At 56.7% G+C, this 12,153-nt stretch overlaps 1 protein-coding gene across 1 annotated transcript; it reads right to left on the bottom strand.

Moving 5' to 3' along the window:
• Positions 1–903: 903 nt before the first annotated feature.
• On the bottom strand, positions 904–11,045 carry LOC142418824 (adenylate cyclase type 10-like). The gene is made up of 15 exons (XM_075521204.1): positions 10,813–11,045; positions 10,282–10,474; positions 9,634–9,720; positions 8,909–9,192; positions 8,147–8,283; positions 7,173–7,289; positions 5,906–6,160; positions 4,871–5,216; positions 3,876–4,098; positions 3,373–3,480; positions 3,036–3,214; positions 2,167–2,328; positions 1,589–1,690; positions 1,305–1,435; positions 904–986 (listed from the first exon to the last, which is right to left on the bottom strand). Exons 1-15 carry the CDS (start codon positions 11,043–11,045, stop codon positions 904–906), a joined length of 2,640 nt encoding a protein of 879 aa, XP_075377319.1.
• Between the last annotated feature and the right edge of the window lie 1,108 nt (positions 11,046–12,153).

Below are 12,153 nucleotides of genomic sequence, written 5' to 3' on the forward strand. Positions count from 1 at the left end.
AGAGGAGGCCGGCAGAAAAGGCTTTCTACATCATCATAGGCTGCCTTGCTGGGCTTTGCGAGCACCCCCTCCCAGCGCTCCTCCTTCCACGCTGAAGGACCCCGTATCACCCAGTCTGCCCAACTGCTGCCCTGAGCACCCCTGCACTGATAGGCAGCGCTGCCTCCCAAAATACGCTCACCCCTCAATTTCTCTCCCTTGCACACTCACACAGAATGAGCAAAGGCACTAGTGTGGAGATTCGGGAACTGACTGGCAATGGGTGTACGTGGCAGGGATGCAGCTTTCCCAAGTACTGCACTCTGCAGGAGAGGGAAACGCCCCAGTGCCACAGGTGAAAGGCTTACATGCTGCCAAGCCTCATTTTCAGAGATGAGTTTAACGAAAAACCAACGAGTTTTGTTTTCTGTCTTGTGACTCTCTTGACAAAACCCACCCATGACTCGCAAACAGGGGAACTGAATGCTCTTGGTTGTGAGAGCGTCCAGGTCACAGTCCCTCCCCAGCCAAAACCAGCACTTCCCACCTACTGCATCAGGACTAACCTGGGCTGGCCTTCAGTTGTGCTGCGCTGGTGGGAGACCCCCCTAAACAGCACTGATAGGGAGCTCCAGGGTCACATGAAATGCCAGATACATTAGTCCCACTCAGCCACTCGTTGCCGAGTAGAGATTAAAGAAAGAGTAGAAATTAAAGCCGAGTAGAGATTAAAGAAGAAAGAATAGGGGAGAGGAAAAAGAGGGAGGAAGAAGAAGAACGGCTACAGACAAATACATATGTTTGTTCTATTTTATTTTTTCCACCAAACCTTTTTGTTACGCTCAGGTATTTCTTTGCAGGTGTCTGTTCGCAATATAGATACCATTTGGAAAGGATGGAAAAGATGGTGGAGTTTGCAAGGAGCTAGTCTGAGGAGGGCAGTGCATGCCAGTGCCGGTGAAAATCTGCAACGTTCAAGCAGCCGGCTGGACATCCAAATTCACACCCTGTAAGACAGAAACGTAAGGCGGAAGGCAATCGTTTGTGGCACAGCCACAGCCTTCCTAGCTGAAGGCACAAGTGGCCATGGAGGTAGATGCCACACATACTGACGGTCCCAGCTGGCAGCAGGGATGCCATTACGTGCAGCCAGAGGGACCCCAGTCCTGCTTAACGCCTGTGTGGAGAAACGGAAGCTTTTGGACCAGAAGGCGTGGCACAGCTGTAAGCTCGGCACGCCTGAGGTTTCTGTGGTGGCCATGGAAATTCTGTGCCACGGAGGGTGCCAGGGAGAAAGCTGCATATGCAGAGCTCCTGCAGGTGACTGGAAGCTCCTTGAATGAAGCCCCTGCCATTCTGCAGGTCCCTAACTGAGCTGCATTTCGCCAGTGAGCTCCTGCCCATCTCAGCCAGCACACCTGTAGCTATGCCCACAGTTTTGAAGTCTGCCAGGTGCCTGCGTGCGAAGCGCAGAAGATAACCTCCAGACGCAAACCCTTCTCATGGCAAAGCCATTGGTAGGCAGGCAGAGGGGAGGAGCCTAAGGAGTTCTGCTGCTAGAAGGAGTGCTGCCAGCTGGAAGGGAAGGAGGAGCGGACGTATGACCTACCTGCGTGCCGAGTCCCCCCATTTTTCCCCAGTGTCTGCAGCGCTGCTTATACACCATAATGGTTTGTAGAGTTTTGCTGCAGATGCTGACTTGGGGGCAATGCTAGGCAGAAGGGTGTGTTGTTTTGAGTCCCCTGACGGGTTCAGACAAGGCAAAAGCTTTGGAGATAGCTGTCCAAAGTCCCCTGGGCATCTGGGGCTTTGCCTGTCACCCGTGCCTTTTTAAACAGGTTTCTGCTCCCCTTTAGCTGGGGAAAGATAGGGAGCAGCAGTAGCCGGCTGACCATCCGTGGGTGGTGAGGAACAAGAGCAACAGAGAGGGCTAGGGTTTTAGAGGGCCTCTGCTTTTAATGTGACCCGAAATCAGAAGTGTCTTCAATCGTGTGTTTGCACCAGGGTCTGCGAGAGAGCTGTAGCCATTGCTGATGGAGCAACAGTAGCCCTCAAGAGAAACAATAAGATAGTGTATCTTTCCGTGCCTCAGAAAGAAAGGCTCGACAACAGAGGTCATAATAAAGAGATGTTTAATTAGATAACTTCATTTCCACCCTTCTGTTTTAGGTCTATCTGTGGCGGGACTCTGCTGCCTGATAGCAGTCCGCTGCCCTGTCCGTGTTGGCCTTCATGCGCGCTGCCAGGCGGGAGAACATCCGTCCGCTGGAAGTACCTTCCAGGCTGAAGAGGTGCTCCAGTAAGGAAAGGCAGCAGCTCTGCCGCAGCAGCCAGGCTAGCCTCTTCTTCCTGCCACACAAGAGAAACTGCTGGGCCCAGAGGCTCTGGCTGTACAGTGTGAAATCGGACAGGGCCAGGGGAAAGCAGGGCGGCAGACAAGCCAGTTACACCTCCTCGGAGGAAAGGGAGCTGATGGAGGGAGGGCTGCCGGAGCGGAAGGGGGCAAACAAAGAAGTGCTGCCGGGGGAAGCTGACCGCTCGAGAGGGCGTGTTGGCAGTACAGCCCCAGGGGAGCCAAGCAAAGCCGGGAACCGGCAGGAAAAGGGGTATCGCCCTCTGAGCTTCCTCATTCTCACACCTCACCTCCACCTCCTGCTCCTTCCCCATGTCCTTCTGGTCCTGCCTCCAGACCCCTGCCCCTCTTCAGCCTCCACTCCCTGTTTACAGCTCTCTGCTCCCAGCTACCACCAACCCCCTGCCGCAGCCAACACGTGCTAGAGACACATCCCCAGCTGCAAGCTGCTTTTTACCCAAAGGCGTGCTTTGTTCCCAGGGCTGCACGGGGAGGGAGGGAGGGAGGGAGGGAGGGACGGGGACAGTGTGGGGCTCTGCCGTTCCCTGTTCTACCCGCACATCGCTCCTTAATGCCTCGGTCCTGCTGAGGCCTATGCGCCAGGTTAGGTGTGGCCTCAAGTGTAGGCAGGTCTGGGCCCGGATGCCTGGGATGAGGTAGGAAATGGCTCTTCCTCCCCTGGGTTCTCAGTTCTGCTTCTTACCGGGCCTCCTGCGGAAGGGAGGATGCTCTTCTGGCAACATAAGCGGCACACTGCAACTCTTCCGCCTGAGACTCCACAAAGGCTCCAACGGAGGTCCGGGGGAACTGCCTTTTGAGCAGGCTCAAAGCCTCCCTGATCATTTTCTTTGCCAGCTTCATGCGTCCCAGATGACAGCAGACCTGCACAGGAAAAGGGAAACATCCCGATATGGACTAGTTGCCTAAGAGACTGCAGGAATCTGCCAGCGGCTGGACATGCCAGCGATGTCCTCTGCAACTGGGGAAGGCATCCAGCTCCATCCCCCAGGAGATCCCTCCAGACCTCCCCGTCTCTTTACCTCCCCTTTGAGGCTGAAGAAGGTGGCCTCTTCAAAGCGGGCTATCACATTCGCTTTCTCCTCCACCGAGTTCCTCAGGACCTCTGCTTCGTTCAGCTTCACGAGAGCCTTTGCGCAAGCACACAGAGAGCAGGTGAGCGTGGGTGCAGAGCCCATGGCCAGCCTCGTCCTCCCCCGTTGCCTCTGGCATCTGTCTGAAGAGGGCCTGTCTCTTCCCCCTGGTGCTGCCTGCTCAAACACAGTCACGCTGGCTCAGAGCACAGGCACCAGTCATCCTTCAGACCGCCTCCCTCCTAACGCCCCTCGTGCTAAGGGCACAGTGCCCTGTGTCTCTTGCCGCAGAAGAGGCAAACCGGAGGAAAAAGTCAGCATCTGACCCCAACGTTTCCCTTCCGAGACCCCGCGAAGGCATGCCCTATTGCAACGGGGAAGTTGTCCTGCCCAGAGCCAGGCGACTGAGAGGACTCCGTGCACAGTGGGTGCTGGCAAGCAGGGCAACTCACCATGTAGCTGTTGGAGACATGCAGGTAGGCAGCCGCACACTCCAGAAGGTAGTAAAAGGCTCTGGCAGCATCGCCCATTGCCGTGTAGTGGCGAGCCAAAGGCACAAGCACCGATTCCACGATGGCTTTGCATTCACATGAGCGTGCGCCGTTGTGCTTCCCGTCGGTCTTGCTGGGCAGCTCAGTTGTCTGTTCGCTCCTTGCCAGAAACCGCCATGCCACACTAGTCAGAGGACAGTTCCCAGGGGAAGAAGAGAGCAAAGAATACACGGGCGTCACCTATCCTGGTCTTTCTCCCCACAGAGACTGCATCAGAAGCCCTTTGTTCAAAGCAGAGCACGAGGCCACGGGCAGGCAGGACTCAAACAGGTGCTTTGTAGGTAGGAAGAAAAAGACAAGCTGGGCTTTCTGTCACCTCCCACAGGCAAACCACCCGAGTCCCTGTGGCGGCTTTTCCCCTGCAGCTTTTGCAGCGCTACTCTGTAGGAACTGGAAAGCAAGGGCTCACCAGTGTAGTGTGACCATCCCTCTGAGCCCACGGGCTTCCTCAAGCACTCTCTTAACTCCATGGCCATCTCCTCCCAGCTCCCACCCCACAGAAAGCCCTAAGCTAGCGTCACAACCGGCAGCCAAATGCCGGTGCTTCCTTTGCTCCTCTGGAGACCTGGAACTCACTGGCTTCAAAAATAATCAAAACCTTGTCTGCTCACCCAAAATCCTCCTCCATGAAAGCCTGCTGCTGCTGCTGCAGAGCATCTGCAGCATCTGGAAAGGAAACAGGGGGTTAGATACCTCCTCACATACCCCGGGCTAAGAGCTGCTCTCCCTTTCCCAGTGGGCTTGCAAGGATCCTTGCAAGAGTCCCAACACACTGAGGAAAGTCTGCAGTGGTCGTCCTCACCTCCCGGGCTCATCCCTAGCAGATCTACTCCCACCCGATCCCCAGCACACACCCCTGGCCTCCTGGAGAGCCCGGGCTGCGGAGCATGGTGCACAGCATACCCTCAGCGGCGTGGGTCCTATCCCTCTTCAGCTCTTCTCCTGCGAGCACCAAGGCCTCCCAGCTGCGCGAGTCGTCCTGGTCAGCAGGGGCCTGACAGCTCCCTCCGTCCTGGGTGCTGGGGACGGCGAAGCGGTGGAAGGCAACAAAGTCCCCTTGGCTGCAGCTCTTGCATTTGTGTGCGTACCGCTCCAGGAAAGCGGCACACTTGCGGTGCAAGGCGACCCGCTGACTCTCGGGCCACAGCTCATAGGCAGCCTCCCGCAGCAGCAGAACACAGAAGGCCAGGACGCCAGACTGCCGCTCCACGGTCTTCTTGCTCGGAGAGGGACGCCCCACACCTGCAAGGCAAAGGGCTTTGGCATCAGCCCAAGCTGGGACCAGGGCTCAGGGCCATCCCAGCCGGGGCACAAAAGTCATGCCTTGGTGCGCATCCTTGGCGGCGAACCAGCGCTGCTGCACACCAAGCCTTGCAGCACGGGGCAAAAGGGCCCGGCTTGCCTTGCTGACGCTAGCACAGCCCTGGGGACACAGTGCTCAGCTGCGCTCCAAGCAGGAGCTAGGGATAGTGCCGCCAGCCGAAGCAAGCCCTGGCCAGTGCTTTCTCCCCGCTCCTGGCAAGGCAGTCCCCAGCCTCCTGAGCTTCCCCTGCTGTGCCACAGGGGAATCAAAGCTGAATAAAAGCCTTTTGAAGGCCCCGGGGCACTCTGGAGGGCATCTTTGATCTGGATGCTGCAGGCAGCTGGGAGAGGATGTCAGGGATTCCACATGTCCTCCCACACCTGCGCTACGAGCAGCGCTTGGAGGCAGGGGAGCAGAGGCACTTGGGATGGCTGGTGGGAACTTCCCTCCAGCGCAAAGCTGTTGTGCTTTGAGAGTGACTTGTAAGATCTCTGAACAACCCATCCCAAACGGCCGTGCCTGCCTGAGCTCCCGCCACCCATCACCAGGGGGAAGCGCACCATGCCCTGGGGAGCCCCGCCGGGACACAGCTGGGAGCTCCCTTGTCCACCTTACTGCTACCACTTACCGCTCTCTGCCTGCAGAGAGGTGGCTGGCCCCTTGGGAGGACCTTGGACATCTTCTGGCACCTCTGGGTTTTTCAGCCACTTAAGGATGTTGTCCCTCACCAGCATGTCCAACAAGCAATTCATCTTGTGCCTGATGCCAGCGGGAAGGATGTGTGACAGCAGCTGGGTGGTAAACACTGGCCCGATGACAGCTGCAAACTTCAAAACCATCTGCTTCAGCAGCTTGATCCGGTCCAGCTGAGCCAGCACAATCTCTGTCAAAAAGAAGCACCACATCTCTCTCTTGCCTGTTCCCCATGCTCAGGCTGGACAGGCTGGAAAGTTTCAACACATGAAATGGGGTAGGCTTTGGCCTCCTCTCCTTGGGACTGCACCTGCTGGGCAATCGCAACCCAGGGGAGGCATCTTCAGAGTGGCTCCGCTCCTGTTGGAATCGTAGGCCACAAGGCCTGCGGAAAAGCGAGACGCTCAAACAAACGCCCCCCCACCAAGGCTGAGCAGGGCAGGATCCAGCAGGTTCATGCATCCCATGATACGCCCTACCAGATCTGGAGTAGGTTTTGGCCCAACCGTGCACACAGAGGACAGAGAACTTTCCCCACTGCAGCTCAGAGGCGGACTCAGAGCTCCCCACAACGGTTGTCTTAACTTGGCCAGATGAAACTATTCCTTTCTTGTGGTCTTCTTCCTTTTTGTTTTTTTGGACAAAGCAACTTCATAGCAGGCATGCTTTGGCATGACGTTTCTTCAGGGCTCATACAAATGGCTCTGGCTAGAGAGGAGGGACACTCATTGACGGTTCCCCCATCCAGGTCCCCTGGCTTCGGGGGGATTTCCGTGCCAAGCCACAGAAAAAAAAAAGGATTTGGTTTGGATTAAGTGCCTTGAGACCAGCGTTAGCTGGGGAACTTAGAATAGCGAGGTAGAAGCCCTGTTCAAAGTTGAATCAGAGGCAAGTCAAAGATTTTTCCCAGCAGCGGATTTGTTTCGGTGAGAAAAGGGAGTCATTCTACTGTTGCACCAAGAACCTTTTCTCGCCTACCTGCTGCTGGAAAGCAGCCAGCAGGCTCACAGCTGGTCCATGCCCAGTAGGCTGCCCGCAGCCCCAGGCCTGTTTCTAGTTGGACCGGAGCCACTTCCCAGCAGAGCCCCCAAGCTGAGAGGGTGACTCTGCAGCACGCAGATGACCAGCCTCCCTCTAGCCGATGCCCCGGGAAGGGGCCCCAGCACAGCCGCGAGCCGGCAGAGCGGCGCTCGGCCCCTCACCTTTCAAGGTGGCAGGCAGCACGGCGCTCTCCAGGTTCGCATCTGGTCTGATGAAGCAGACCCTGCCCTCATTCCCCGCGCCCGAGCTCGAGGTTGCTGCCAGGGGTGAAGCCTCGACTGCAGAAGCTGGGTGGAGCAGGAGAGCACAAATAAGGCCATTTGCAAAGTGACTTGCAGCTTGCAAACCTTTCAAAATTCACCTGAGATGGGACAAGTCCCACCTTACGTGGGCCAGTGCGGGCACCCTGACCTGCCTGCGCTTAATCACGTGGCCATGAAGCAGAGCAAAACAGTTCCCACTGCAAGCGTTTCTTTGCATAGCCCTCCCCAAGACGTTCTGCCTTCAGACCAGCTTTCCCAAACAGTCAAAGCTTCCAGACTTCCCAGGGGGCGACTGAACGCCCCGGGACAGAAAGCAGCAGCACTGCTGCCTTTGCCAGTGCTACCTCCACAGCCAGGGAAGTTGCCGCTGATCATGCAAAATGTAGCGTCAGTCCTGGCTGTTCCCAAGGCCACGGCACTCTGGCTGGCATTGCCCTCTCGGTGGCATTACCACCGTTTTCTTCCGTTACCAGCACCCTTGTGGAGATTTATGGTTTTGGATTCAAGTTTCCCAGGCCCGTCCCTCCCCTCAAGCTGGGGTTTGTTCTCAAGTGAGCCGGTGTTTGGCCAAGGTAAATTACGCGCCCATCAGAATGCCTAAGAAACACACGTGCTTCGGAACGATTTCCCCTGTGTTTTAGCCCCCCACCCCCCACCCTAAGAATTTAGGCCTCTCCAAGCCACCAGAACTCGCTAGCCCCTGCTTTGGCTGGCCCAAAACAAGGCATGCAGGAGCCCACACCTCCGCCAGACCAAGTCCTGCACTGCTGCAGGATCTGACTCTGCCCAGATCCATGGGGGAATGACGGCGCAAGACTGTGCTGTGGAGAATGCGCCACAGCAACTCGCTAGTCAGCAGCAAAGGTGCTTACTGATCAGGCTCTCCCAGTTGTCCTCTACTTTTTCACCGTGCCTCCGGGTGCGGAACAAGAGCATGTTGTTGCAACGAAGGCAGCGCAGCAGCTCCTCGCAGTAATATGGGATCCCCGAGCTCCTTTGGATCAGGAACCTGGACAGGAGCAGACCCGGCAGTGGCCAGCACAGGGAAAGTAAGGTGAAACATGGTTCAGGTGGGCGGCGAGCCACTCGGGCATATCAGGGTAGCCAGCATCTTCGCCAGAGCTACACCTCACTTTTGAAAGGGATGGTCCTCCCGCTGGCTTGGGCTTTTGGGCCCCCCTGAACCTCCAGCCTTCGCTGAAGTCCATGGGAAAAGAATTGTGGTCAATGCCCAAAGCACAGAGCAGCGAGCCCTGCCTTTCCTCTCCTCAGGAGCCTCGACCCTCTCTGGCAGCAGGGCAGACCTCTGCCCCAGGGAATCTCCCCCACAGCCTGGCCACCTAGACCAAGGCCTTTTCACACCCCAGCCACGCTTGGGCTCGGGACTCTTCCTCCCTTCTTCCCTGTGCAACAGCGAAGGGCGGACACTTCCCACGCTCCATCTCTAGGCAGTTGCCCACTCTCAGCTCACGCCTGCCAGGGTGAGGCGTAACAAGCAACCCACGTCCAGTACTCGCTAGAGTCACTGATGCTTCTAGCGGCCCTGTGCTCCCTTTCCCGGGGGGCTGGTTCCCTTCCATGTTCCCTTCCATAGGTTCAAGCCCTCAGGAAGAGCTCCCCTGCCTCCAACTTACCTTGCTAGATCCCTGGAGATGGTGTCCACTCCAAGGTCCTGGCAGGCTTTCTGCACCACAGCTGAAGGTTTCAGCTTGTCCAGATGAAGACAGGTGATTTTCTGGGACCTTGTGCTGCCTGCTGCGGCTTTCCAAAAGCTCTCTGTTCTTGCGTAGCCCGGAGCTAAGCTCACGACCATGAAGAGGGAGACGTTTCGGAGCACGGGTGACATGATACTCCAGGAGGCAGAGTCGATGAAATGGGCATTGTCGATGACAAATATGCCAAATTCTCCTCCAATGGTCTGAAAAAAAAGCAGGTTGTTCTGAGGGGAATCCAGTGGCTTCTCCAGTGTCTTCCAGGGGAGGAGATTTAGCCTCTGTCTCTTGAGAGGATGCTCTGAAGTCTCTCCCCAACCACTTCCCTGCTTAGACGCTGACTTCATTTGTTTGAGACTTTAAGGTCACACCTAACATCACTTGCCCTGCAGAAGGAGGGAGCTTGGGCAAGGGAATGCAGAAGACATTGTTTCTCCTCCAGGGCACACCTGATGGGAGGAAAGTTATTGGGTGTGTTTGTGGGGCTGCGGTGGGGAGGTGGGGGGTGGGGGGTTTCTCAGGCCCTGAATGGCAATGACCCAGAGGCGTGGTCCTCCCGCCCGCTCACACTGCTGTGGTACAGAGCCCGCAGCCGGCAGGCTTGTTTTCCTTCTCTGACCCAGGAGGAAGGAAGGAGAAATGCTCACCTTCTCTAGCACTTTTGCCAAAGTCGTGTGCAATTCCGTTTTTCTTTGAGTTTCGCACATCTCGCGAACCTCGTCCGAAACGGGAAACTGGCCGGAAAAGCAAGTCAGGGAGAAACATCACTCCGGGGCTAGGCACACACCTACCCACCAAGCAAGACCGCAGCGCAAACCACCTCTGCTGGCCTCAGCGCCTTACCTCTCCCCAGCACAAGTGCAAAGGGCCACGGTGGGGCCTTCACCTGCAGCCTAAAGCAGAGGCCCTCTGCTGAGGGTCTCTGGCAGAGCTGGGGCTTGGGGGTGGGCTGAAGAGCTGGTTCTCAGGCTGCGGGAATCTTGGGCTGCCTGGAGCAGACCGCTCACATAGCGGTGACCTCAGCACGAGGTCAGCAACAGCCTCTCTCCAATGCCACTTCCACCTTGTTCAGCACCCGCTGAACAAGGCACCGGCCACTGCCGGATGCAGCGTGGGACATGAACTCAACACAGACAGGGAGCCCCCCGGGCCCCAGAATGGGAAACGTGTGGTACGACTCCCGCGATTCCCACCCCTGAGCTAAGGCACTCCCAGCAGCACGCCCTCACAACGTCTGACCCAGAAAAGCTCAGGAGAAGGCCTTCTCCAGGGCCAGAGAGGCCTCTCGCTCTCACCTCGACGAGGAAAATGTCATTGAGGAGGCAATAGCTGCTCTCTTCGATTGTCCCTCGGAGCTTTGTCTGCAGCATGCGCTGCCTGTCACTGCACAGTTCACAGTCCTGCAGGCCCAGGGCCCTGGCCATCAGCGTACGGATGGCAGAGAAGGACTGCCTCACGTTGACCTCTAGCAGTTCCACGGCAACCACCCTGCCATGCAAAAGCAGACGGGACTGAGATCCCCGACAGCCCAAGCCTTCTAAGACAAAAAGGGTGGAGATGCCCTTGTGGGGGGCTCTTCAGCCACCCATCTCAAAGTGCTTCCCAGAGAAGGCCAAGCTTTTTGCTCCTCATATGGGAAAGGGCACAGGGGGGCAGTTGCTGCCAAGCCACTGGGAGAGCTGGGTCGAGACGCTGTGTCTCTGCAGCGCCGGCCCAGGTCTCGCTACGTCCCCCCGGCAGAGGAACTCACGGGGCTAAGAGGCAAGGATGGAGCAAGTGGTGAGTTTGCCTTTGGGCTCCAGACCTCAGCAGGCCACCTCCCAGACCACAGGAAGGCTTTTCTGCCCCTTCTGGGCAGTGCTCCTTCTGGGAAACAGGCAGAGCTTCTGAGGCAGGCCACCCTGCTGTCTGTTGGGTCTGGCGTCAGATGAAAAGCACTGAGCTTGGGCTCTTTCCTTCTATCTGTGCCTGGCCCAGAGGTGAAGGAGGAAAGGCCATGGCTCAGAGAAGCCACCTCCAGCTCCCCGAAGAGGCGGAGGCAGGAGCAGAGCACACACATGCTCCTAGGGAGTGTCTCCAGGAGAGTGTCTCCAGAGTGGAGACACCAGAGAGACACTCCTAGAGACATCTCCAGAGAGACACTCCTAGGGAGTGTCTCCAGCTCTGCATATGCAGCTTTCTCCCTGGCACCCTCCGTGGCACAGAATTTCCATGGCCACCACAGAAACCTCAGGCGTGCCGAGCTTACAGCTGTGCCACGCCTTCTGGTCCAAAAGCTTCCGTTTCTCCACACAGGCGTTAAGCAGGACTGGGGTCCCTCTGGCTGCACGTAATGGCATCCCTGCTGCCAGCTGGGACCGTCAGTATGTGTGGCATCTACCTCCATGGCCACTTGTGCCTTCAGCTAGGAAGGCTGTGGCTGTGCCACAAACGACTGCCTTCCGCCTTACGTTTCTGTCTTACAGGGTGTGAATTTGGATGTCCAGCCGGCTGCTTGAACGTTGCAGATTTTCACCGGCACTGGCATGCACTGCCCTCCTCAGACTAGCTCCTTGCAAACTCCACCATCTTTTCCATCCTTTCCAAATGGTATCTATATTGCGAACAGACACCTGCAAAGAAATACCTGAGCGTAACAAAAAGGTTTGGTGGAAAAAATAAAATAGAACAAACATATGTATTTGTCTGTAGCCGTTCTTCTTCTTCCTCCCTCTTTTTCCTCTCCCCTATTCTTTCTTCTTTAATCTCTACTCGGCTTTAATTTCTACTCTTTCTTTAATCTCTACTCGGCAACGAGTGGCTGAGTGGGACTAATGTATCTGGCATTTCATGTGACCCTGGAGCTCCCTATCAGTGCTGTTTAGGGGGGTCTCCCACCAGCGCAGCACAACTGAAGGCCAGCCCAGGTTAGTCCTGATGCAGTAGGTGGGAAGTGCTGGTTTTGGCTGGGGAGGGACTGTGACCTGGACGCTCTCACAACCAAGAGCATTCAGTTCCCCTGTTTGCGAGTCATGGGTGGGTTTTGTCAAGAGAGTCACAAGACAGAAAACAAAACTCGTTGGTTTTTCGTTAAACTCATCTCTGAAAATGAGGCTTGGCAGCATGTAAGCCTTTCACCTGTGGCACTGGGGCGTTTCCCTCTCCTGCAGAGTGCAGTACTTGGGAAA

The sequence above is a fragment of the Mycteria americana genome, chromosome 19 (assembly GCF_035582795.1).
Source record: "Mycteria americana isolate JAX WOST 10 ecotype Jacksonville Zoo and Gardens chromosome 19, USCA_MyAme_1.0, whole genome shotgun sequence".
In the NCBI taxonomy this organism is placed as follows: Eukaryota; Metazoa; Chordata; class Aves; order Ciconiiformes; family Ciconiidae; genus Mycteria; species Mycteria americana.